Source organism: Helianthus annuus, chromosome 13 (genome assembly GCF_002127325.2).
Source record: "Helianthus annuus cultivar XRQ/B chromosome 13, HanXRQr2.0-SUNRISE, whole genome shotgun sequence".
NCBI classification, from domain to species: Eukaryota; Viridiplantae; Streptophyta; class Magnoliopsida; order Asterales; family Asteraceae; genus Helianthus; species Helianthus annuus.
In genome coordinates, this window is record NC_035445.2 from 82,149,328 (window position 1) to 82,176,857 (window position 27,530).

Below are 27,530 nucleotides of genomic sequence, written 5' to 3' on the forward strand. Positions count from 1 at the left end.
CCCGAGATTTTTCCTAGCGGCTTGACTTCTAGCCACTTTGTGAAATAATCTACGACGACCAATAAAAATTTCACTCCTCCTTTGGCCGGTGGGAATGGACCAACAATATCCATTTCCCATTTGTGGAGTGGCCAAGCTGAGGGATGGGAACGAGATCGTGTTTAGGACTTTTGGGTACTGGTGCGTGTATATGGCAGTATTCACATATTCATAATTGTTCAGTGGTATCTTGGTGCATAGAGGGTCATAATTATCTAAGGTTCACAGATCTTGGACCATAATGAGCCCCGCATATTCTCTCGTGTACTTCCTTGATCAGATGTTGGCTTTGTTTTGGGCTAACACATCGGAGTAGTGGTGCAAGGTAACCTTTTTTTGTAAATAATTTCTCCTTGCAACACATACTGCCATGATTTGATGTGAACCCTTTCAGCCTCTATCTGGTCAATGGGTAATTCACCATTTTTGAGAAACTTTTCAATTGGAGTCATCCAATTTGGCCCTTCTTCAGTGATCACATCTTGAACCTCAAGTTCTTGAATTGATGAGGTTTTCAATATTTCGACTAGTACCTTCTTGGTGAGATGGGCGAATGTGAGAGATGCAAACTTGCTTAAGGCATCAGCTCTCTTGTTTTGGGATCTTGGAACTAGTTTGATGGTAAATGTTTGGAATGTGTTCATCAGTTCCTTTGATTTATCATGGTATTTCTTCATGTTTGGCTCTTTTGTTACGTGGCTGTCATTTGCTTGACTTGAGACAAGTAAGGAGTCTGTGATGGCTTGAAGCTTTTGGACCCCCATTTCTTTGGCTATGTAGTTGTCACTTACTTGGTATGAAACAAGCAATGAGTCTGTGAAGACTTGAAGCCTTTTGACACCCATATTTTTTGCAAGCTTGAGCCCGACAATCAATGCTTCATACTCAGCTTCGTTGTTTGTAGTCTGAAATTCAAGACGAAAGGCATATGTGAATTCCAATTCGTTACGATCAATTAGAACTAGCCCTGCTCCTAACCCTTCAATGTTGGAAGCTTCGTCAGTAAAGAGCTTCCAAGTATGGGGGTCGGAGGGCTCAGTGGAAACTGTATTGACTTCCGTTGTGACTTCTTTAGGGACTTCTATAATGAAGTCAGCTGAGACTTGAGCTTTGACAGCTTTTCTCGGGACATAGGTGATTTTTCAAGCACATTCTTAATAGGTTAGTCAGTGACCACTTGTATCAGGTGTGACTGAAAGTACCTTCGAAGCTTTCAAGCCGTTTGGACTAGGGCTAGAGCAAGTTTTTTCCAAAGAATAATATTTGATTTCTGCTAATTTTGAAGTTTTGAAAAAGTAAATGGGTATCTGAACTTTGTTTCGTTCAATGATCAGAGCCGTACTTATGATCTTTTCAGCAATCGATAGGTAGGTAGAGGTCGTTCCTCCTGTCTCCGGAGCCAAAATGGCTGGGAGTGAAGCCAAGTGTTGCTTCATTTGGTTGAAGGCTTTCTTTTGAGGTAAAACGCTTCAAAGCTGTAAGCTTTCCATCGAAAGCCTTTCTTGTTAGCATATCCCTTGAGGGTTGGCTTTTATGCTTTGTTTCCCCGCGATGTGCCCTACAAACTTGCCTTCTTCAACACCAAACGAGCACTTGACTGGATTAAGCTTTATGTTGATCTTTCTCAGGTTTTGGAAAGTTTATTGTATGTCATTGAGCATTTGGTATTTCGTTTTGCTCTTGATCACCAAATCTTCAACATAAGCTTTAATGTTCTTACCGATTTTTCCGGCAAACGCTTTGTTAACCAGACGTTGATAAGTGGCACCTGCATTTCTTAAATCAAAAGGCATTTTTTGATAGCAAGATATACCTTTATCAGTGTGAAATGTGAATTTTTCTTCATCTTTTTTTTTATTATTGTTAGGATCTGATGGTAACCCTTTTAGGCGTCAAGAAAACACTTGAATGGGAAGCCTGTGAGCGAGTTACCCTTGAGGTCTATCTCGGACAGTGAGTAGCAATGTGTTTTTTTTAAGTCTTTAAAATCGATATACATTCTCCAAGACTTGTCGAGTTTTCGAACCATTACGGGATTGGCCACCCATGATTGATACTTGACCTCTCGAAGGATTCCGGCTAGAACAAGTTTTTCCATCTTTTGTATAATGGGCTTATTATCAGATGGATCCATAACTCATGTTTCAACAATGCTATGAGGGATGCCGGTCATATCTTCGGGGCATCAAGCGAATACATAGTGCAAGAGCAGCTTTTCAAGGTATGAGAGGGTTTCATTGGAAAGGTTAGTGTTTACCCTTATCCCCTGTTGAGGATATTTTGGGTTTATGTCCAACCCTTTTTCATCGTTTTCGTCCTTTCTTGAGCTTTCCCTTTCAACCACAAAAGCTTCTTGGGTAGGTTGAAGGGTTGCTATCCCTTTTTCAGTGGGAAACTTCACAGTACCTTGACCAACTGAAGTTGCCATTCCGAACATACTTTGCCCTGGCCTTCCTATTAGGGATAATCATCCCTTTTTCGGTTCGTCCCTTTGGTTTTTCGTTGAACAAACATTATGGGTTATTTGGCCTAAAGGCTTGATAGGTATGTATGCGATACCTTCGATGGAGGATTCAGACTGTTGAAGCTTTGAACGTTCATCGTCGCTGAGAGGGTTAAAGCATTTCTCAAACATGATTTTGGTGGTTGCACCGGTGTCAATGTAGGCCTTTTGTGTCTTGATGGTTCCTTTGTTGGATTCCATCACCAGAGGGTTTGAAAGAAACTCTCCTTATGTTGATGTTCCCATGCCTCGAAATGATGGCATTTGTGGGAAGCTTTGTTTTCAAGGTCGACCATGTTCACTTCCTATTATTTTTTTTTCAACCATCTTGTCCTTGACCCCTTTAACCAAGTGAGCCAGTTCGGACTTGACAGCTTCTTCGATCCTATTTTTGGGTTGGAAGAAATCGTTGGTATGGTGACCTTTCTATTCGTGAACCTCACCATATTGGCTTGGTTTTTTCGATCTTTTGTTTTTTGGCAAAGGTTGATGTAACAACTCTCACTAAAATCAATACTTAGTATATTAATTATCTATTAAGAAAACCCTAATTGAGAATCCCAAGTAATTCTACATAAACCCTAAAATTTTCAGAACAATCGGAATCAGGATCAGGGCCCCTAAAACTCAGGGGGGGGGGGGGGTAAAACCTAGTTGACGATTATCCTTCAAATTCGTTGTCTAAGTAGAATTTATCGAAACTGTCGACTCAGCAAGGCTAGGCAGGTGACTAACCTACCCTACCCTACTTTGTCACCACAGGCGATACGCGGCACAGGCCACGTATTCTTCCGCGACACGCGGGAGGTGCAAAAATCCAGTATAAATAGGGGGGTTTGGGACTTGAAATTTGGCGTTAATTCGACGAGAAAATTCACTTCGTAGACGAAGTTATACATCGTTTACTACAAATCACACACCGCACGAAACGCTGCCGCAATCAGGGTAATAACTCGATCGCTATTACGATTCAACGTCCGATCGATTGAAACTATCCAACGATTGTTTGAGTGCTGCTCAAATTGAGCTTATTCTTTGTTATTCATCGTGATTTCTACTTGAATGTTTGAGTGCTGTCCGAAATCGGGCTATACTCTGTCATTCGTTGTGAATCCGCTGAATTGTTAAGTATTGCACTTTGTTAATCGTTGTAAGGGTTTGATCTCGTGAATTGGCGTAACTGCTGTATTAGTTACTCACCCTGTTTGCGTGTATTGTGAATTAAATTAGGTTAATCAAGGCTAATCAGTAGGCTTATACTCTGCTCGTTAAATATGCAATGTGAGTCATTCTCTTTTTATCAACTGTTTTACAATACTCCAAATTATTTTCAAAAGTTATAATTACAGGGACTAAGTCGTGGATATCTTGAATCACTGGCTAGTGGGGTATTGTGCACATTACTAATTTTCTCCCCGTTAGGTTCATTGACCTACTAGGGATAATCATCACTATTTGGGTTCATTGACCTAATAGTGGTATGACCATCGTCACCATTGTGACATGTCACCATTGTGACATAGCGCCAGATAAATATAAGATATAAACCATTGTAATCGCTCTTATGCTGTAATTTTATAACTAAGGGTCATTTTATAAAACCTGAATGAACTCACTCAGTATTTCCCGCTGACAAAACCTTTTTCAAACATGTTTCAGGTGATCTGTTATGATCCAGGAAAGGTGCCGTGAAGCACTACAAGCTTAAGAAAGTGGCTCATGGTAAAATAAGGAAACATGTTTTGAAAAATAAAGATTTCCCAATGAAATCACCTTATTGTAAATTACAGGGTTTTATCCCTAAATTATGTAACGTGCAGTTTTAAATATTGAAAGATCCTGTTTTAAAAAGACTTCCGCTGTCACGGCCCCGACCCGGTTTGACCCGTTTCAGGAGCCGCGGGACAGAAATCCCGTGATATTTATTTATGTGATTTTAGCAGCGGAATTCTTTAACATCAGGATCGTTATAAAGCTAAAAACTTTTCCCGATTATTTTATTTCACAATTCGGGCTAAAACCCCGATAATTTACAATAATAAGATTTTTCTGATAAATCTTTATTTCAAAACATATTTCTTTATTTTATACTGAGCCACTATCTTAAGCTTGAAATGCTCCCCGGCACTTTTCCTGAATTACAGTAGATCACCTGAAACATGTTTGGAAAAGGTTTTGTCAGCGGGGAAATACTGAGTGAATCATTTAGTTTACTGAAAACGACACATTTGTTATAATTTACAGTATTAAGATCTTTTACATATGTTTCTGATATCAACCAACTACCCACAGTATTTGTCACTCGACCGGATCTGTGACAGTGGTCATATCACCATTGGCTGCCCCAATGAATGACGTATCACTAAATTTTAGGTTCGCCCACCTAAAGTGATAAAAACAGTAGTAATGTGCACAATACCCCACATACTGGCTGTAATTTGGTGATTACATCAACTTAATCACTGTAATTATAATTCTGAAAATAATTTGGAGTATTGTAAAACATTTGATAAAAAGAGAATGACTCACATTGCAGATTTAACACGGACAGAATATGATTTAGCCTGGTTAACCTAATTTCAATAATAATGCACACAAAACTGGGTTAGTGATCAATACAGCAGTCACGATAACTCACGAAATCAAATTCTCATAATAAACGACAAAGTGAAATACTTAAACATTCATCGATTTAACGACGAACGACAAAGTATAACCCAATGTGGGTGGCACTTAAACATTCTTTGGATATATTGATCTCGGAAAATGAATCGTAATAGCGATCGAGTAATTACCCTGTTTTGCGGCAGCGATTCGAGTGCAGTGTGTGTTTAATTGTAGTATTTCTGTGCTAATTCGACGTATACAGAAAGTTGGGACGTCACTTTAACTTCTAAAAGCTACTGCCAAGGTCTGCTATTTATAGTGAATTTTGGGACTCCCTTACGGACCGTATGGCTTTTCCCTTTACGGTCCGTAAAGGGTGCAGTCTATATACCTATGCTAGTTAGTTTCGGGACTAGCTTGCATGAATCACCAAAAATTTGAATTTCAATCTGTACAACGCGATTTTAAGATAATTATCAACTAGGGTTTTACCCCCCCCCCCCCCCCCCCCCCCTGAGTTTTAGGGGCCCTGATCCTGATTCCGATTGTTCTGAAAATTTTAGGGTTAGTGCGGAATTACTTGGGTGTCTTAATTAGGGTTTCCTTATTGACTAATTATCATTCTAATTATAAATTTTTAATGAGAGTTGTTACATCCTTCCCACCTTAAGAAAAATCTCGTCCTCGAGATTCATTGAAATAGATGAGGGTATTTTCGCTTCATTTCTGACTCCAGTTCCCAAGTATATTCTGGTCCTCTTTTTGAATTCCATTTGACTTTCACCAGTACTAGTCGCTTGTGTTTGAGAAACTTGATTTTCTTATCTTCGATTTGTAAAGGTTTCTCTATGAATTTCAGCTTTTCATTTACCTCAATATCTTGAAGAGGTACTACCAGGGATTCGTCTGATAGACATTTCTTAAGATTAGATACATGAAATACATCATGTACTCCAGCTAGTTCTTCTGGTAGTTGTAAGCGATAAGCAACTGGTCTGATTCGTTGAATCACTGGGAACGGTCCAACATATCTTGGACTCAGTTTTCCTTTCTTACTGAATCGTACGACTCCTTTCCAAGGAGAAACTTTTAAAAGTACTTTAACTCCTATCTGGAATTCTAGTGGCTTGCGGCGATTGTCTGCATAGCTCTTCTGGCGATCTCGAGCCGTCTTTAGTCTTTCCTTGATTTGAGTTATCTTGTCTGTGGTTTCTTGCACGATTTCTGGACCTGATAATTGACTTTCTCCTATTTCCGCCCAACATACGGGAGTTCTGCACTTGCGTCCATACAGTGCTTCGAATGGAGCGGCTTCAATGCTTGAGTGATAACTATTATTATAGGAGAATTCGATTAATGGTAAATGGTTATCCCAATTACCACCAAAGTCAATTACACATGCGCAGAGCATGTCTTCTAGAGTTTGGATCGTCCTTTCACTTTGTCCATCTGTTTGTGGATGATATGCAGTACTTAAATTGAGTCGGGTTCCCATTGATTCTTGGAAACTTGTCCAGAAACGGGAAGTGAAACGACTATCTCTATCCGATACAATGGAGAGTGGAACTCCATGTAAGGATACTATTTCATCTACGTACAACTTGGCTAACCTTTCCATATTAAAGGTTTCCTTTATTGGTAGAAAATGAGCGGATTTGGTTAATCAGTCTACGATCACCCAAATGGCATCATTACCTTTTCTGGTTTTGGGTAACTTAGTAACAAAGTCCATTGTTATGAGTTCCCATTTCCATACAGGCATTTCTAACTGTTGTAGCAGACCTGAAGGTTTCTGATGTTCGGCTTTAACTTGTGAACAAGTTAGACACTTAGATACGTATTCGGCTATATCCTTCTTCATTCCTATCCACCAGAAATTCTTTCTTAAATCTTGGTACATCTTATTGTTTCCTGGATGTACAGTATACCTATATTTATGAGCTTCGTCTAAAATCTTTGACCTTAAATTTCCCTGTTTAGGTACCCAAATTCTGCTTTTGTGGAATTTCCAAATTCCATCATTTCCTTGTTCCAATTCTTTTAGGTAACCTTTCATTCCTTCGGCATCGTTCTTGATTGCCGTTTCCTGAATTTCCTTTAATTGTTCCATTAAATCTACTTGTAGATTTATTCTAAGAGCACGGACTCGCCTTTGCTTCTCATGATACTTACGACTTAAGGCGTCTGTGACTACGTTTGCCTTTCCTTCGTGATATTGAATATCACAGTCGTAATCACTCAGGATTTCCATCCATCTTCTTTGCCTCATGTTTAACTCTTTTTGCCCAAATATATACCTTAAACTCTTATGATCTGTATAAACAGTAAACTTACTTCCATACAGATAATGTCTCCATATCTTAAGGGCAAAAACTATAGCTCCTAATTCTAAATCATGAGTCGTATAGTTTTCTTCGTGCTTTTTCAATTGTCTAGAAGCATACGCAATTACCTTCTTTCGTTGCATCAACACACATCCATATCCTAATTTTGAAGCATCACAATATACCTCAAAGTCTTCTGTTCCTTCTGGTAAGGCTAAGATTGGAGCTTTGGTTAATTTCTGCTTTAAAATTCTGAAAGCTTCTTCTTGTTTAGGTCCCCACTCAAACTTAGTGGCTTTACAGGTTAGCTTAGTTAATGGTATAGCTATCTTGGAAAAATCCTTAATAAACCGTCTATAATATCCAGCTAATCCTATAAAACTTCTAATTTCCATTGCAGTTTTCGGAACCTTCCAATTGGTAATTGCTTCTATCTTAGCAGGATCTACGTGAATACCTTCGTGATTCACCATGTGTCCTAAGAATTTCACTTCTTGTAGCCAAAATTCACACTTCGAGAATTTAGCGTACAACTTTTCTTTTCTTAACAAAGTTAAGAGTGCATGCAAGTGCTGACAATGTTCGACCTGACTTTTTGAATAAATAAGTATATCGTCTATGAAAACAATTACAAATTTATCCAAATATGGTTTACAGATCCTGTTCATCATGTCCATAAATGCTGCAGGTGCATTAGTTAACCCAAAGGGCATGACTGTAAACTCATAATGTCCATACCTAGTTCTAAAAGCAGTTTTAGGTATGTCTTCTTCTTGAACCTTTAATTGATGATATCCGGAGCGCAAGTCTATCTTAGAAAAGTACCTAGCGCCTTGTAATTGATCGAAAAGATCATCAATTCTAGGTAATGGGTATCGATTCTTAATTGTAACCTTATTTAGCTCTCTATAATCGATACACATTCTCATCGATCCATCTTTCTTTTTCACAAACAACACTGGTGCACCCCAAGGGGATGAACTAGGTTGTATAAATCCTTTGCTTAGTAATTCATCTAATTGCTTCTTTAATTCTAGCATTTCGGTAGGAGCTAATCGATAGGGTGCCTTGGCTATCGGTGTAGTTCCTGGAATTAGATGAATCCTAAATTCTACCTCCCTATCTGGTGGTAACCCAGGTAAATCTTCCGGAAATACATCTGGGTATTCTGAGACTACAGGAATTTCCTTAAGTTCTTTTCCTTTAGTACAAATGATTACTGAAATCATATATACTATTCCTTGTTTCCGTTCGTAATTAGCAACTTTCATTACTGATATGAACTTCAGCGGTTTTCGAGGTTTATTTCCTGTAATCATGATTACTTTCCCAGTAGGTGATTGAATTTCTATAGAGTTTCTATCACAAATGATTTGAGCATGGTTGGCTATTAACCAATCCATTCCTAACACAACATCAAATTCAGCTAATTTCATAGGCAATAGGTTTGCAGCAAATTTATGGCCTGAGAGTTCTATTTCTACTTTTTGCAAAACCTGATTGATTTTTACTGAATTCCCATCTGCAGTTTCGACTGTAAAAATCTGCCTAACGGTAGTTAAAGGTAACTTAAGAGCTTGACAGAATGAAGTATTTATAAAACTTTGGTTTGCACCAGAGTCAAATAATACTTTTGCATAAATGTTGTGAACTAGAAACGTACCGGCGATGACATCCGGAATGAGCTCTGCTTCTTGAGTGGTTAGCTGGAATGCTCTGACATTCTTCTTAGTAGCTCCTTCGGTTGCTTTGGGTTTGTTGTCTACTGGGTTGGCTAACTTAGGACATGATGTAAAGAGAAAATGGAGCTACACAACTGGTCTTTAAGAAAAAGTTAGCAGCGTAGCCCCATGGTGGGCGCCAACTTGTTGATGCAACAAATACAAGACCAAGGCCTGTAGCGATGTCTCCGGGTAAAAGGGTTCAAGGGTTTCGATTAGCCTAACGCAGGTCGTGGGGTCCTCCCACATTTGTAGCACGTGGGGTTGGATCACTTTGTTTATTGATCGCTTTTGATTCCAGCTTGAAGGGAATTCAAGCCGGAATGAAGTTGTTAGCGAAGCAATGGTGCTTGAAGTGAAGAAGAGAAGCAAGTATGAAACTTGTTCTCAAGAGAGGAGAGAAGACCAGAGAGTATGTGTTAGCTCAACTGATCTGGTATCCCTGATATGGTTGTTGGAGCTGGTACTTATAGATAAGATGTATTCTATAAGAAGAAGCTCGTGACCATGGATCCAAGGCTACAGTGGAGGAATTACCCGTTTGGGGGTTGGAGGCTTTAGACCTGCGGATAAAAGGTTGTTCTCTGTGCACATGTTCTGTCTGTGCAGAAATGGTTCACACGTTAAGTGTTGATGTGACCGGATACTGTGCTTGTCCTTTTTACTGTTCACCTGAGTTCGCGCGTATTGAACCTCTCAACCTTTTAACCTTTTAAGTTGCTATGTATATTAGTCATTTTATTGAGATTTGGGCTACCTCCGTCATCAATAACTATACTTCACAATACCAACTATACATGTATCACGTAGTTAGAACCAATGTGCTAAGGCTTAATATCTAACAATGGACGTATAATCTAACTACCAGATTTATATGCAGATTGATGAAAGTCTGGAAGACGCGTGAAAAATGACAATAAATCTCAACTTTGAAGTTTTTTCTTAGTTTTAATTTAAGCAAATCATTTCTTGTACGTGATTTATTAGTTGTTTATATATTTTCATTTTAGTCGTCACTTTTTAATTTAGAAGATTTGAAAAAATCTCAAAAATTAGAATTATTGTATGAAAGAGAGCTTGATGTTTAGTTTTAGCATTTAAGGATACCATGTCTTCCTCCGTTTACACTTTTGTGTGTTTTCTCCAAGATCGGGTCGTTTATTAAACATTTACTAGAACATATCTATCATTTTTGTTACTTTTGTCCTAGAACATATCTATCGTTTTTGTTACTCTTGTCCTGATTATGAGTTAAACCTTATGTCCTAGATCGGGTCAATATTGAAAAAAATCATCTCTTGGGAAATTACATAACAATGGCAGGTAAACGGGCAACAAGTTGCGCTACAACCCCAATTGAATAGCAAATCCAACTCTACCAAAAACAAAACTATGGTTCTTTGGCGTCAAGAAATTGTTGTGCATGACCTTCTGCACTCTATCTAGGAAACCGGCAACTTCCGAGGCAAGAGACCCAAAAGTATCAAAGGCAAAGGGAATGAAAACATATTGATTCTCAACACAAGCTTTTTCATGCTTAGCGACCTTCCCTAGCTACAAATTGAACTTATAGATTGTTAGTTTTTCTAATCCTAATTTTAAAATGTTTGATGGGTCGACTCGTCTACTTACAACCCAACCTGATTATTAAACATATCAAACGAGTCAACCCATTTATGTCTCAAACATTTTTAGACCCAAACCAAAACTTCATAACTTTTTTTATCGTGTCGAGAATTATTTAAAACACAGTAAAAACAACATACAACTTATGCACTCATAATCATAACATTTTGATGGTTTGATATTATTTTAAGCATTTGATTAAAGGGGAAATGGACTGTATCACCCTCAACTATGTAAAATTGGCCAATATCACGCTCAACTTTCAAGTTGGCTCCCACCACCCTCTACTCGACAAGTTGGTGTCACTATCACCCCTTCGTTAAAAAAACACTAACTGAGTTAGTATTTTAAGCCTATGTGGCATTTAAATGATGACTTGGAAGCACACTTGGACAGAGCCTCAATAAATACCCTCTTTCCCTCTCTAATCAGTTGCATTTCATAAAAACCCAGTTCACCAGTTCACTTCGATGTTGGCGATCAGACCCTAGTTCCTTGATCATCGATGATTGCAGGCAAAATTCAGACTCCCAAGAGGTAAGGTTTATGTTAGGGTTGATTGCATTGTAATTTTACACACTGATTTAAGTTATGGAGCGTATAGATGTTATGCTTTGGTACGGTGGTTGTCTTGATTTCTCTTTTGATCAACCTCAGTATATTGATGGTAATTCTAAGTTAATCCAAATGGATTTTGATCATATCGCATACTTTGAGCTAGTTGATTATGTAATGGAAACCAACGAGTATGAAAATAGAGATTTTTATATGTATGGGATGGATGCGGATAATAGTGATTTTAAACTGTTTCGTGATGATAAAGATGTGTTGGAACTTGCAACTAAGGCTAAAAATTGGAGTGAATCGTTCATTGAAGTCTTTGTTCAACATAGCCCAATTATGTCTGAACATAAGACCCACCACTGTTCCCAACCCAGTAAACCACAGGCCCAGTCCAGTTGCCAGTCCAGTACCCAGCCCATTAAACCTAAGTCTAGTTCCCAGCCCATTAAACGACAAGCCCAACCCAAAAAACTAGTACCCAAGCCCAGAAAAAAAAGTAGTACATGTGAAAGTGGGTAGGGCATCTGGTAAATGTTTTACAACTCCTGAAGTCCCTAGATCTGGAAGTACATCAGCTGTTAAACAGGTTGTTGAAGAACCAGTACATGAGGCTTCATGGGCATTTGATATAGATAAGGAAACAAATCTTAAAGAGGTTGTGAAAGAATCAGTAAAAGAGGTTGTACAGGAAGAAGTCTTTGGTCAACATAGTGATAAAGAAGCTGTGTTAGAACAGGACAGTGAAGACACTGAAGATAGTGATTACAATGAAGAGTCCAGTTGTGATGATGATGAGGATTGTTATTCTGATGAGGATGAGGTGTTGGAAGAATTGGTTGGCTTAGATTCAGACAGAGAAGATTTTGAATGGAAACAATCACAAGATGCAATTAAACAAGCTACCAAGGATGAAGAAGCAACCACAAAGAAGATACTTGAAGAGTGTATCAAACATAATGAAGAAGAAGGTAATTTGCATGAAACTAATGATGCAGGTTGTGCACATGTAGAGGGATACAGTAGTTATGAAGAATCAGATGGTGATATTGCCACACCAGGTGATAGTGAAGAAGATGATGTTCGAGGTAAAAAGTTTAGGGAAACTGCTCCTAGTGTAAGTGCACAAACTAACTGGAAGAAGTTTGTTTGGAAAGTTGGGACAAGGTTTGCTTCAAGGGATTCCTTTAAGGAGGCAGTTAGAAGATATGCTGTGTCTAATGGCAGGAATCTTTTCATAGCAAAGAGTGATAGCAAACAAGAAGGTCGTGTAGTAATCAAGTGTGTAGCAGGGTGTCCTTTCTATCTATTTTGTTCAATGCACACAGGGAAAGAGTGTTACTGTGACACCTGTGTCACTTCAACCATCAAACAAATTCTAAACCAATGAAATATTGTATTTCATACTTGGGATTTGAAAACATATGTGTATCATTTGCACATATCAACTCTTGTTCGATTTTAAGCTTTAAATCGCTTTCTGGAAGGTTATACGCGCTCTGATGCGTAAAAATAACCAGTTTAATCCAACGAACACTCCGGAATAGTGAAATAGCTTCACATACCTTAAATAACCTTTACATAACTTAGAAATAAGTTTTAAAGGCTTTGGTATGGCAAAAACAAGTTAATTCGCTTACAGGGACTAAACTTGACAAACTGCGAAAGTATGCCAATTCGTACTGTAACAGACATTCTGGAACATGACCATAAGTTAAACACACCTTAAATATCCTTTATATAGCTTAGAAATAGGCTTTGAGGGGTTCGGTGTGCTAAAATAAACTTTTGGGTCATTCAGGGACTAAAAGTGTCAAAAAGTGCATAAGTTTGCATTTTCGCGCATAACTTACGTTCTGAATACATCCGGACATCCAAAAATTTATGTAGGCATCATAATATTATGCCTTAGTGTTTGGCATGAGAAAAATCCATTCGTCACGCAATTTGGATCGTTTTTCGCACTTATGCGCATTCCGTCGTAGTTAACCGAACATCGCAGTCGTACGACTAAACGAACCAACATCCGGCATATTTTTGAGCATGTTCCATGTCCTCAATGTTTAGGCATCATTTTAGGGCCTTAAAGATGGCTGAACGGGCCTTGAACGTGTCAGAAATGGCCTTAAACCATAACAGGGACCTAAACTGTCATTTTTGAAACTTGGCTTCTGATCAGAACCTCCAGGCGACCCGCGTAAGCCTAAGGGCAACCTTTACGCGGGCCGCGTCAGCCCTGCAGATGCAGAAACTCGTTTTTCTTGCTGAAAATGGCCTTTCAAGCATCCAAGGGGCAATGCCTCTTCACAATCTTTGGGGTTGGGGTCACATTTTGATACCACAACATTTTTACAAGTGTACGAATGAGATCAAGGCACGATATTCAAGAAACGATCCTAACAGTCTTGCATATCCTATAAATACCCCCCCCCCAATTCTTGTTTAAACCCACAAATCTGATTAAAGAGCTCTAAGTTGATGCCATTGCTTCATACCTGAGCTCCTGGATCAAGATTAGCTTTCGGGGACCCTTTGTAAGTGTTCTTTCATTCTTTTATTCGCTTTTCGAGTCCGAAAGTCAAGCTTTGTTTGACTTTCTGAGTTGACCAGTTTATGGTCAACACGAAGTTCGTTTGAACTTCATAACGTGAGCGTGATCACGATGGTTATAGTCCATAGTGACTACACCTACTGATTACCACGTTATCTAGGCTCAGTGACGAGTCGTAGTTTCGGCCAAAATGCGCATTCTTGCGTATTTTGTAACCAAACTACTCATAGGTATCAAAACCGTTTGTTTTGATACCAAACCTGTTTTCTAAACTTAGTTAAGCATGTTCTAACATGCTTAGCTCGTCACTTTTAGTATAGTGCTTATATAGGGTCGTAAGGTAAGCGATCTAAACAATCGCTTATACTTTCGAACCCGACCCATTTGATCAATCATTAAGATCCGACCAAACACATTAGGTGACCATAGTTGTATAGGGAATAACCTTCCGAGGTTATACCTTATGGTCACGACGTTTGGCATTCCAAACGCGTTTTACGCGAACGACGCGTTAAGGTAGCATAAGCTACCTAAACGGGTCGTAATGGGTCGTAAGCACTTAGGTTAAGTTTCATTTTAGTATGTGGGCTTTGTTAAACCATATTACACGAGTATCCATACTCGTTTGGTTTACAAACCCGCATCCTATCCAATCCTCCGATTTAGGTCCGGTATATTAACATAGTTACCTATATTAGGTGTCGTTTGATATCCGTGATCTCTAGCATTATTTGGTTGTTATACAAGGACTTCAAAGCAATCTCAAGTGAGTACATAGTCCCCTCTTTTATTGTTTTCAAATGTTTTGGGGTGAAGCATCTGTACCTATCTGTTATTTTCATGATTTCAAAGTATAATTGATTATACATGTTAATACTTATCTTTTGACAATCTGAATGATTATTTATGATTTAAACACTGATTTTTCAAAGATTATAAAATTAATTGTTGGATTGTACTTATTTTATACATTCACCAGACCGATTGGTAGTATGATATAGCGCTATAGGACTAGACACCCCATTCCTGTTGTCATGGAATGTCTGAAACCAATTTGTTTCTCCATCCAAATAGGGATTGCCTTTGTGGTATCCTTATAGTCTCAAAGGTGTAGTTTGATGCACTAGGTCTGAATGAATTCTTAAATCACACCTTTAAAGTATATTTTGATATACTCCCAAAAGTATAGTTTGATATATTCTCATGTGTGGTATTGTACAGAACCAAAATATATATTTTATCAACAAACCAAAACATATTTTTAATATGTTATTTACAAATCCAAAGTATACTTTTAATATGCTACTATAAGGTTATTCGTTTAACCTTACATTATTTTACAAAGCATAACTTTTGATTTATTCAAACACTTTGTTTTGTACATTTTTACTTGTGGTTTAAGAAATCTCATTTTACTTACCATACATAACTTTTGTTTATGCATTAAATGGTTTACATTTAACTTGAGTTATACAATAACATTGGACTATTGGTTTAAACATGAACATTCTATATTGGTGGTGACTTAAGTAACAAGGCGTGTGTAATATGATACAAGCATGGTGGATACGCCGCTGGTACTTCCTATATATAAGTGTTTGTATGGTATTACATATCGTAGCGTTATTTGAATCATTTCAATTTAAGTCATATAACATTTTATACAAATAACATACTTTTCATAAGACATTGTTTTACATCAGCTTATCTTATACAAATTCATTTTTACTTGGTTATTCAATTAACCTTACATTACTCTTTTACGTATCATCTACTTTACCATCACTTTTCGAATGATTTATAAAACAAAACATTTTACAAGGATCATGACTGACTTTTGTTGAACAACTCTTTCTAAACTTATAAGTCATGAATCCTATATTCACAAAACCTATGTATCTCACAGGCATTTTTATGCTGACGTACCTATTTTTACACATGTTTCAGGTGCTGTCTTGAGATGATTGTTGATACATGCTACATTTAGGATGGACTCGTGCCTTAGCAACTTTAAAACTTGGAAGATCATAGTTGTACTTATTTGATTGTATTAAAACAATGAGTTCATTTATTCAATAAAACAGAATTTATTTATTCCATGGTTATGAAACAATGATTCTGTTACAACACTCCTCGACGTTTCCGCCACGTCTGGTTGTTCTACGTGGTCGGGGTGTGACAGTTACATGATTAAAAGTGTGAAAAACCATCACACTTGCCAAAGAAACATGATAAAGAACAGGCAACTAACTGCTAAGTTTATAGGTGATGAGTTCCTACCTTTATTTAAGGCCAAACCACACTGGTCTGCAAAGGAAATCATAAGTGCTGTCAGACAAAAGTACAAGGTGATTATAAGTAAGTGGTTGGCTTATAAGGCTAAGAAAAGTGCATATAAGAAGCTTCATGGATCAATGAGAGATCATTACAGTAAGATTGGTTCATATCTGAATGCATTAAGGAAAGCAAATCCATCATCAACTTTCAAGTTGGAAACTGCTCCACCAGGTTTCATTAATCTAGATCCAGAGGCCACATGTGAAGCATTCTTCAGACTGTTTATATGTTTTGATGGTCTTAAAAAAGGGTTTCTAGCTGGATGCAGGAAGGTGTTGTGCTTAGATGGGTGTTTTCTAAAGACCTTCCTTGGAGGAATGTTGTTAACTGCTGTTGGGAGGGATGCTAATGACCAAATGTATCCTGTGGCTTGGGCAGTTGTTGAAGGAGAAAACAATGACAGTTGGGAATGGTTCATGCATGAGCTACTGCTATGTTTGGAAGTAAATGATGCTGGGCTTTCATGGACATTGATTTCTGACCAGCAAAAGGTTGTTACTCAATTTTGTCTTCTTAAATCAGTTATTTAGTTATTGATTACTTATGTTTAAATGCTTTGGCAGGGTCTGTTAAATGTTGTTTCAATGATGTGGCCCTATGCAGAGCATAGAAACTGTGCAAGGCACATCTATGCAAATTGGCACAAATCATTCAAAGATGAGGAGCTGAAAGAGTTGTTTTGGAAATCAGCTAGGGCTTACTCTGAAAGTGACTATCTAGAAGCAATTGAAGACATGCAAGCAATCAATCCTGATGCTGTAGAGGCCTTACTGAAGCAGAATCCCAACTGGTTTAACAGGTGCTATTTGAACACCCACACCAAGTGTGATGTAATAGTAAACAACATGGCAGAAACCTTTAATGGTTTTATCATTAATGCAAGGTCAAAACACATAATTCATATGTTAGAGGATATAAGGATTCAGGTCATGAGTAGGTTAGTGACAAAAAGGACAGAAATGGCTGCCAGAGATGTTATCATATGCCCTAAAATCCAGGAAAAACTTGAATTTTCAAAAGCTGCTTCTTATAGATGTGAGGTGTATCCCTCATCATATCAAGTTTTTCAAGTAAGGGATTTTGATGATGTCTCTGTGGATCTAGAAAAGAGAAGCTGCACATGTAGAAAATGGGATTTAAGGGGATATCCTTGTAAACATGTATGTGCTGTTGCTGGTTTTTTACATAAGAATGCTGAAGACTATGTTGATGCGTGTTATCACAAAGATACATACATGAAGGCTTATGAGTTCTCAATACCTCCATTGCCTAGTGAAAGGTATTGGACCAAGATCAATCAGCCAATGGATCCACCACCAATCAAATCTGCTCCTGGTAGGCCCAAGAAGAATAGGAAGAGGGATCCTCATGAAGATCCAAAAAGGCCTGGGAAACTCACAAAGCATGGGGTTATAATGAAATGTAGTAACTGTGGGGCTAGAGATCACAACAAAAGAAAGTGCACTGAGAAGGGGAAAACAACTGAAGGTAAATGTTATTAAGTTTAAGTTTATTCTTTTGTTAGTTACATGGCTTAAAGTTTGTGTCTCAGGTGGTTCTGCTCCAAAGAGACAGAAGAAGTCAACTAAAAAGGCAACAAAGCAGTCCACTCAAGAGGCAACCCAGCAGTCCACTCAAGAGGCAACCCAGCAGTCCACTCAAGAGGCAACTCAGAAATCTACTCAAAAGGGAACCAACAAGTCAAGTCAAAAGGGAAAGAGAAAGACCAATCAAGGCTGAAGTTATATGTGATCTTTTGTGTTTGTGGCACTATTATGTATGACTTAATTAAGTAGACAATGTTATGTATGACTCTAATATTTTGTCTAAAAACACCTTCTAGTAATGTGGGACCAGTTAAGTAGTCAATCTATGACTTTTCTATGTTGTTTGACTTTTTCTGTGTTGTTTGACTTTTCAGTGTTGTTTGACTTTTTCTGTTGTTGATTGAGTCACATATTGGTGTACATATTCCATTATGGTCATTGTGTTCACTTTAATAGGTTGACTCAAAAATTGATGACCATGCTTTCTGTTTGGTATGTTTTGGTCAGTCTGCAGTTTGTTATGGTCGTTGTGTTCACCTAGTAACAGTTTGACTGCAAATTGGTCAAACTTTGGCCAAAATTCAACTTACAGTTTGGTCTGCTGTTTCTACAAGTGCACTTGGAAGTGCAGTTGCACTTTGGTGGGAGCTTTTGGCCAACTATGCACCTAGTAAAAGTTTGACTGCAAATTGGTCAAACTTTGGCCAAAATTCAACTTACAGTTTGGTCTGCTGTTTCTACAAGTGCACTTGGAAGTGCAGTTGCACTTTGGTGGGAGCTTTTGGCCAACTATGCACCTAGTAACAGTTTGACTGCAAATTGGTCAAACTTTGGCCAAAATTCAACTTACAGTTTGGTCTGCTGTTTCTACAAGTTCACTTGCAACTGCAGTTGCACTTTGGTTCATATTTGACCAATTTTGCACCTAGTTATGCAGTTTGAGTCACTTGCAAGTGCAGTTGCACTTTGGTTCATATTTTGGCCAATTATGCACCTATTTACAGTTTGACTGTAGTTTGGTCAAACTTTGGCCAATTCTGCACCTAGTTACAGTTTGACTGCAAAATTGGTCAAACTTTGGCCACTTTTGCTTTACACAGTTTGTGAATTTTGGCTCAAACAGTGGCCATTTTGGCTTCATATGCAGTTTCAGTCACTTGCAAGTATGGTCAACATGTACATTAAGTTAGATGTCCAGTTGAGTCAAAGTAACAAAACACTTCATTTCATAACAAGTGGGCACAAATGGTTACAAACACTAAATACCACAACAGTTCATTATCAATAAATACTAATTCCACAAATACAACAATATGGCAATTGCAATTACAAAGGTTAGCACATATGGTTTCTTCGACTTCGTCTTTGTGTCAAATCTCATTGCTTTCAAGTTCTTGTTCTCTTCTATTAACAACATATTGTGTAATTCAAGGTTCTTTATCTTCAGGTCTTTAAACGTCACTTGAGTTGAGGTGCCGTATGAACGTTCAACGAACATCTTATCAACATCTTCTTTCCAGAGGAAGAATTTGCAATCCCCTCTCTACAAAACACAACAACTATAAGGAAATTGCAATGGAATATCTCCTAAACACCAAATTGATATGCAATTTCAACTTACAGGCCAGTGAGAACAGCCGTAAAATTCTTCACCATGTCTTTCACTTTTACGACCAGCTACACGAAGAACAGCAACAACATCGTGATGACAGTACACATTTCCATCCAAATCGACCTTAAAGACTTTAGGTTTTCGAATTACAGCAGAGATAGAAGAAGACGACATGTTGACTGAATGTTTCAATGGGCAATTAGGGCAAGATCGGCTATGGGGAGGATGTATTAGGGCAAGAACGGCGATGACCCTCTACCTGCAATTGATCTTCGTCACCAATTTGATGGGGGAGAAGATGAGTTTGTTTGGGAATTAGGGTTAAATGGTTGAATTGATGGTAAACAGATGATATATCAAGTTTCTGTCCACGTGTGCTTCCAAGTCATCATTTAAATGCCACATAGGCTTAAAATACTAACTCAGTTAGTGTTTTTTTAACGAAGGGGTGATAGTGACACCAACTTGTCGAGTAGAGGGTGGTGGGAGCCAACTTGAAAGTTGAGCGTGATATTGGCCAATTTTGCATAGTTGAGGGTGATACAGTCCATTTCCCCTTTATTAAAAACATATAGACATACCATGTAAACTAACATACCAAGTACAGACGTACAGTGAGATTGTAGACAAATCTAAATCTGGTTTTTTTTTGGGGTAAAGGGTAGCATGAATAAATATTAAATAATATAAACAAATATGTATTTAGTTATTTTACAAAGAAAAAATCACTAAAAAGTGGTTCAAAACGACCAAAAAAAAAATCCAATAATTTGAACATGTTACAATGACATGAATGGACTCCAAAATCAAAAACCACTTGAACCGAAAGATCCAAAACCGCGTTCTAAACATCACCAATCTCCCAGTAACCACCAGCCACAAACGACTTGAACCACCGAACTCGAATCCGACCCCTTAACTCAAACCACACTTAGCATGATTTCATGTTAAGGAGGACTATAGGCCGGTAAAACCAACAACGGGTCAAAACAATGACGTTTTGAGTTATTGACTATTTACCATATAGTAAAGAACCAAGAGTAACCGCTACCATATGAAGCAAAAGAGCTTGAAGAACAACACTTGTGGTTGTTCTTGATGAACTACTCTCACTTAGCTCACCTGCATATCGGTATTCATCCTTACTTGAAGTTATCGAGACGTTTACATCATTTGAACCTGAAAAACAGGTGTGAAGTCAAGAAGACGGTTATAGAATGTAATGTAATGTAGAGAAGATTATGCTTACAATCATAATCGGTCCATCCAATTCTTTTCTTTGATAAATCATATACGAATATCTTATCTTTAAGCACAAGATCTGCAACAAAGAAAATATAGTAAATCTTGAAGAATAAATTGACTAGGCAGGTCAGGCGATTTCGGAAACATTTCAATATTTATTTATTTTTTTAAACAATTCATTAATGTGTAGATATGATTTTAATCCAGGCTAATTTTAACTGACCTCCGAGAATTGATACCCCGTTTTGAACTTTTTGGAAACCCATGCACCATGGTGTACCTCCTTCCTGTAAGCATTTCGAGCAATCAATATTAGCTTAATGCTTTATCATAAAAAAAAAAAAAACCCCTTTCATTTTAAGTTTTGAAGAAGAGTAAAGTACACGGATGGTCCCTATGGTTTGGTCAAAATTCTGGATATGGTCCCTAGCTTTCCAAAAGTACACGGATGGTCCATGTGGTTTGCACTTTGTAACGCATTTAGTCCACAACTTTTTTCTAAAAGTACAAGGATGGTCCCTGTGGTTTGCACTTTTTAACGCAATTAGTATATCTAACTTGGACCTGTTGAAACCTTCAGATTTGTTGACTAGGGACTAAATGCATTACAAAGTGTAAACCACACTCCACAGGGACCATTCATGTACTTTTGGAAAGCCAGGGACCAAAGCCAAAATTTCGGTGAACCACAAAGACCATCCGTGTACTTTACTCTTCGCAGAAAATGATTTTTTTTTATAAATAAGCGTTATTTTGAAATGGGATGATGACAAGTGGATCATTTTTTGGAGTTTGATAAATCTGTTAAGATTAAATCAGGAATACTAACAACAGGATCTCCATGTACAAGATAGTTCTCCGGCTTAAGAACCATGGCTGCACCGCCAGCAAAGTTTAAGGAAACCTCCGGGAAAATCTCATTTATGCTGCAAACGAAAAACGATCAGTTAGATGTCCAAATGGCTACAGGAATAATAAACCGAAACAAATAAAATAGACAATCGAGAGGGACCTTGATGTAACCAAATAACATTGAGTGTCCTTGGAGAGAACAGGCGTTGTTGATTGTGAAACAGCAGAAGTTATCTGCAATCGAGACGCAAACACTTAACACCATTTTTACGAAGTTATCGACTTTCTGAGCCGACATACGTAGAGAATGTTTATGGCAATTTCATAAGTATAACGGTTAGTTTGCTACAAACAGTCGAGTACAAAAGTTCGAAGTGTCTTTTTTTTTTAATTTAGAGTAAAAATGCCATTATCGTCCCGGAGGTTTGGCCACTTTTGCGACTTTCGTCCAAAAGTTTGTTTTTCTGCATCTGGATCAAAAAGGTTTGAAATCTTACCCTTTGAATCCAACTCGTTAACTCCATTCATTTTTCTAAGTTAAGTCAGGGGTTTTTCCGTCTTTTTTGTTAACTTAAAGGGAAATTTGGTGCTTTTCACTTTATGTACAAGCACGTAGCATAATGTACATGTATTCAAAAGACTGAATTGCCCTTTAAGTTAATAAAAAAGACGAAAATACTCCTGACTTAACGGAGAAAAATAGATGGAGTTAACGAGCCGGATTCAAATGGCAAGATTTCAAAACTTTTGGATTCAGATGCGAAAAAACAAACATTTGGACAAAAGTCGCAAAACTATCCAAACCCCAAGGACGAAAATGGCATTTTACTCTAAAATTAGTAAATATATAATTTGTCAAATAATGATCACAAAACTATATCTTAAATAAAGATTTATAAGACCATGTGTAGTGGTAAGGGTGAATAATGCCCCCACCCTTGGGCGTTTTCCGCCATGTGGCAGTCCAGTCAGCAAGGTTCATTATTGGGCGTTTTTCTAAAATGGGTGTAGTGGGGATGTGGGTATTATGTTAAAAAGGGGTGTAAAGAATTAAATAAAAAAAACTAACCAAAAAAAGGGGATTGGCCAAGAAAAAGAGGGATGCATGTGATTGGCCAGCAGTTTTCCATTTTGGCGTGATTTAAAACACGCTTCGGAGCTTTTTTTCGAAAATAACGCCAAAAAACGCCCAAGGAGGTGGGGACTTGGCGTGATCAGGCGTGTTGGGGGGCTTTTTTTAAAAAAAACACGCCTACTACGCATGTTCTAAAGGTTATCTTGGGGTCTGCTATTGAATTTATAAAATTCCGTAACGTTGAAAGAATCTGACATATAAATTGTTTGACCACCAAAGTAAAAAACATAGGCCGCATTAAAATAAAAAAATAAAAAAAGGTAAAATTTACAGCATTGACAAAGGGTTCAAATGCGTCTGCAACGAGGTATGTCAAAGTTGTTCCTGTATCAACAATGGTTCCGTGGTTATCTGATGTGGCGAAAACAGCCGGGTCAATTGGCAACATCTGTCCATTGACAACAATACTCTGTAAATCCAAATTGTAATGAGGCCTGAAAGATTAAAATCACAATGACTCAGAAATCCAACATTTCCTTCTTAATCAACTTTAACCTTTGACTAATGTCACTAATCTGACTTTTGACAAAATATCTAAAATACCTACTTATGATAAATAGAGGAAACATACAATAAAATATCTAATAGACAAACAGGTCATTTGGGACCCGAAATGTTGCCCAAAAACAGAAAAGGTTGTATTTCTTTTGGGACAAAACCAAAACGCGCGATTAAAAATAATAAAAAGAGTAAACTTCCGTTTTGCTCCCTGTGGTTTGGTCACTTTAACGGTTTTGTTCCAAACCTTTAAAAATAGCCATTTTCCTCCAATAGTTTCCTATGGTTTTTCCATTTTGCTCCCCGCCTCTAACTCCATCCAAATTGTCTGTTTTTCTATTTTTCTCCCCGCAGGGAGCAAAATGGAAAAACCATAGCAAACTATTGGAGGAAAATGGCTATTTTCAAAGGTTTGTGGCGAAATCGTAAAAGTAACCAAACAACAGGGAGCAAAACGGAAGTTTACTCTAATAAAAAAGAACTCTAGGGGGGAATACGTACTGTGATGGGACGAGGGGACTATAAACCATGGTGGGGTCCAAAATTTCACCGAGAACAAGCTTGCCGCCACCTGTTCCGTCTCCTTTTAAGCAATGTGAGAACACCTTTGGAGTAATCCCGTGTGATGAGAGTTGTGACACAACAGATAAATCACGTTGACCAAAACCGAAGATCCCATCAATCGCCTTATCTGGTTTGGTCAAACTACCTGTTTGATATGTGCTACACCTATTTGAAGAAGAAGAAGAAAAAAGAGATCAGTTTCCACATGTCCTTCGCAAAGTTATATACAACGTTAAACATTTTATTGAATGGCGAGACTGAAATAAGAGGTTCCATAATAAGAGTCAAATATTGTGTGGCGTGGACTTAGGGCTGGCAAATCGTGTCTTAGCAAGTTTAACAGGCCTCTGATGGCGCGAATAACACAAGTTCTGAACATGAATACGTCCCTTTTAACTACTTTATATCCAATGTCTATAACACTGTTGTATGTTTTATGTACCAAGAAGGAGAAATGATGAATCCTAACCTTCTAATTTTAATTATTTTTAGATAAGTGAAAAATCTCATGGTGTACTTTTTAGTAAACAGGTCTAATCGTGTCTTGTAGAGGTGTGGTAGTTAAGAATGTCCTTTTTTGTTAATTATAATAGTTACATACTCCTGGATACATTGTTTATTTGTTTGTATCCTTTTTATTAAACTTTGAGTAAACTGCCATTTTGGTCCCTAAGGTTTGGTTACTTTTGCCACTTTAGTCCAAAACTCAAACCTTTTGCATTGGGTCCCTGTGGTTTCAGTTTTATTGCTATTTTAGTCCAAAAGTGAACCCATTTCATATTTGTCTTATAAAATCCTGCTATTTTGTCCTTTTCCTGACCATTTTGCCCTTGAGGAAAATGACCATTTTCCTAACCATCCTGCTATCTTATCAAAATGATCATTTTGCCTCTTAGGAAAATGAAAAAATTGTAGGATTTTATAAGACAAATATGACATGATTTCACTTTTGGACCAAAATGGCAATAAAACTGAAACCACAGGGAGCCAGATGCAAAAGTTTGAGTTTTGAACTAAAGTGGCAAAAGTGACCAAACCTTAGGGACCAAAATGGCAGTTTACTCTTAAACTTTTAAGAAACCTTAAAGACATTTGCATACACCTGCAGTATGATCAAGTCACATTGCAAGTCAAAGAAATCTTCTAAATAAGCGACGAAAAAAAATCTTACCCGAAAGTAATGTAAGCCGAAGAGTTAGCAACCATGGAAGGGCCAACAATAGTGTCGAAATAAAACAAATCCGTGACATAATGACCCGATGTTCCACTACCGTCTCCATACTGAAACCTATAACCACATTGATTGCCTTCAGAACATGACGCATCTGACGTTTGAACTATCGAAGAACATACAGAATCCGAACACGATACTGAAGAAGCCGTTGATGAGCTTCCGGCATTAAAGAAATTAAGATCAACCTATACACCCGAAAAACATCAAAACAAAAACAATTTAAACAGACTATTCGACGTAACAGTTACTCAGATTTGAAAGGTTGTAAAAGAAGCATACACCGAATCCACTTGATTGAGGGCAATCACTACAAGAACTGCAAGTAACCCACAGAATATCGCTACCGGTGTCGATTTGAACATTGAACTCTTTTGGTGGAGAACCTAACTTCACTTTAGTGAAATACAACCTGTAACACATAACAAATTACACATTTTGACTTTTTTAGTCAAACAATTTCTTCAAAACCTTCATAATTTTTCTAAAATATGCAGCTTCTGTGGGAAATTTAATAACCCTGTTAAAATTTACAACCAGCAGCACCAACTGAAACATGTAAATGATAAATCAGTGATAGAATCCACATTAATTTTGTATTTCTGGAACAATAGCTTTGAATTAAAAAGGTCAAAATGTACCCAACTGTCAGTAATCAATAACTCATCAATCATAATCATTCAAAATCCAATATTTTATTTTATTTATTTATAAAGAATCTATAGACATTCATATTCCCACCCAAAATGTTAAACAAATTCCAGACAAACAAGAACATGATCACCAACAATAATGCACATTTCACAACAAAAATTAAAAAAATATCAACTTTAATGCAAACCCCAGATTTTAAAATTAATTGGCAAAAAAATCACACATTTTCAGTCACAAAAAAAAATGTGGGCAGAAAAATTATACATTTAAAAAAAACCAACTTTAATGTAAACTCGGAATTTAAATTAGTGGGCAAAAAAAAAATCATACATTTTCAGTCATTAAAAAAAAAGAAAAAAAAAACAATTTTATCAGATTACTCACCAACATTAATGTAAACCCAGAATTTAAAATTATTGGGCAAAAAAAATCATACATTTTCAGTAAAAAAAAAAAAAAACATTATTATTAGATTACCCACCAACATTGATGTAAACCCAGAATTTAAATTTAGTGGGCAAAAAAAAAAAATCATACATTTTCAGTCATCATATAAAAAAAAAAATTATAAGATTACCCGCCGTAGTAAGGATCGGAGGTTCCAGCAACGTTAAAGTCAACAATGCCACCGGAGAAACTCTGCAAGATTCGCGCGTGTCTCACACGGTCACGTGCTCTGAGAACTTCGAGCTCCACCGTCTTGTTCGCCGGAAAAACCCTTTCAAGAGTCAAAACCCTACCGGCGCCGCCGTGCACGGCGGAGACGGCGGCGGTAGCTGCCAGTAGAATGATTAAGAACTCCATTGCAGACTTTACAGGAGTTCTAAAATAGTAAAATTAAGAAAACCCACAAGCGGATTATTATTATTATTTTTATAAATTCATTGATTAATGAAATGAGGGTATTGGTGGTTTTCTTTTTTGGTGGGTGTGTATGTATAATTGCAATGTTGTGAAAATAAAGAGTGTAACGGTTGAATGGGATATATACACTTGCACGGAAGCTTTTGTATTGTAGAGAGAGAATTAAGGATGGTGATGATCATCATTGGTTGTTTTGCTTTATTTAAAGTTGGACTCTATTGCTAGAAATAACGTGTGGTTTTCTTCCTTTTTTTTATACGAGGAAAATGAATTAATAATTGGGTTATTGGATTTTATCATCCTCAACTATTGACTATTGACCGCTGACGCCCCCAACTAACACTTTAACGTCCGACACCTCCGACTTGACTTTCAGTCTTTGCTAGCACCACTCTGTTAACAGGACACTAACATTGTTAGTGTTTAATCCTACGTGTCAAGCCCGTAATCGCCATGTCATATAGGACATGGCTTAAAAACACTAACACTGTTAGTGTTTAATCCTACATGTCAAGCTCATAATCGCCATGTCATTTAGGACAGTGCTTGACACGTAGGATTAAACACTAACAATATTAGTGTTCTGTTAACAGAGTAGTGTCAGAACAGAATGAAAGTCAAGTTGGAGGTGTCGGGCGTCAATATGTTAGTTGGGGGTGTTAGCGGCCAATAGTCAATAGTTAAAGGTGATAAAATCCAATAACCCTTAATAATCAAGTGGTTTTATATAGATTAACAAAGAAAATGAATTAATAATTAAGTGGTTATGGTCCGTTTGGTTTTACAATTCGAGTGAATTAGAATGTGAATTTTATATTTTAACGTATTTGGTTTGTATAATTTATTGGAATTGAATCTGAATTTTACATTTAATTTGTTCGCTTGATAATAGAACTTAATATGAAATTGGAATTCAAATAATTTCACACAAAATATTTTATATAAAAGAAACATAATAAAGTTTTTTCAAATTGTGAATGAATTCAGCCGACCGAATTGAAATCTTCGACTATTTATTGTCAACGCATCTATCATCATGGTTGTCATCACTGTTACCTC

The 27,530-nt window shown here is 37.3% G+C and overlaps 2 protein-coding genes across 3 annotated transcripts; both read right to left on the reverse strand.

Moving 5' to 3' along the window:
- Positions 1 to 19,070: 19,070 nt before the first annotated feature.
- LOC110902866 lies at positions 19,071 to 19,894 on the reverse strand. Its single transcript, XM_022149216.2, has 2 exons — positions 19,438 to 19,894; positions 19,071 to 19,359 (listed from the first exon to the last, which is right to left on the reverse strand). Exons 1-2 carry the CDS (start codon positions 19,600 to 19,602, stop codon positions 19,108 to 19,110), a joined length of 417 nt encoding a protein of 138 aa, XP_022004908.1. The 5' UTR covers positions 19,603 to 19,894; the 3' UTR covers positions 19,071 to 19,107.
- Positions 19,895 to 20,090: 196 nt separating this feature from the next.
- Positions 20,091 to 26,609, reverse strand: LOC110898345 (aspartic proteinase-like protein 2). Of its 2 annotated transcripts, none has more exons than XM_035982009.1 (10): positions 26,185 to 26,609; positions 25,236 to 25,365; positions 24,894 to 25,141; positions 23,660 to 23,887; positions 22,932 to 23,094; positions 21,686 to 21,759; positions 21,506 to 21,599; positions 20,897 to 20,960; positions 20,678 to 20,749; positions 20,091 to 20,607 (listed from the first exon to the last, which is right to left on the reverse strand). In XM_035982009.1, the coding sequence occupies exons 1-10, from the start codon at positions 26,409 to 26,411 to the stop codon at positions 20,441 to 20,443; spliced, it is 1,467 nt and encodes a 488-aa protein (XP_035837902.1). In that variant the 5' UTR covers positions 26,412 to 26,609; the 3' UTR covers positions 20,091 to 20,440. The 2 variants fall into 2 exon arrangements, with proteins under 2 accessions (XP_035837902.1, XP_022000810.1); XM_022145118.2 differs by having other exon boundaries at positions 21,503 to 21,599; positions 26,185 to 26,608.
- Positions 26,610 to 27,530: the final 921 nt, after the last annotated feature.

What these genes read in the sequence shown, in the direction of transcription:
- LOC110898345 (XM_022145118.2), bottom strand. Translation starts at nt 26,411, where the DNA reads ATGGAGTTCTTAATCATTCTACTGGCAGCTACCGCCGCCGTCTCCGCC. An exon ending in TCGGCTTACATTACTTTCGG is followed by an intron (nt 23,888 to 24,893) that starts GTAAGATTTTTT and finishes TTCTTCAAATAG; the next exon opens with GTGTAGCACATATCAAACAG. An exon ending in TGTTATTTGGTTACATCAAG is followed by an intron (nt 21,600 to 21,685) that starts GTCCCTCTCGAT and finishes TTTCGTTTGCAG; the next exon opens with CATAAATGAGATTTTCCCGG.
- LOC110902866 (XM_022149216.2), bottom strand. Translation starts at nt 19,602, where the DNA reads ATGTCGTCTTCTTCTATCTCTGCTGTAATTCGAAAACCTAAAGTCTTT. An exon ending in ACGGCTGTTCTCACTGGCCT is followed by an intron (nt 19,360 to 19,437) that starts GTAAGTTGAAAT and finishes TGTGTTTTGTAG; the next exon opens with AGAGGGGATTGCAAATTCTT.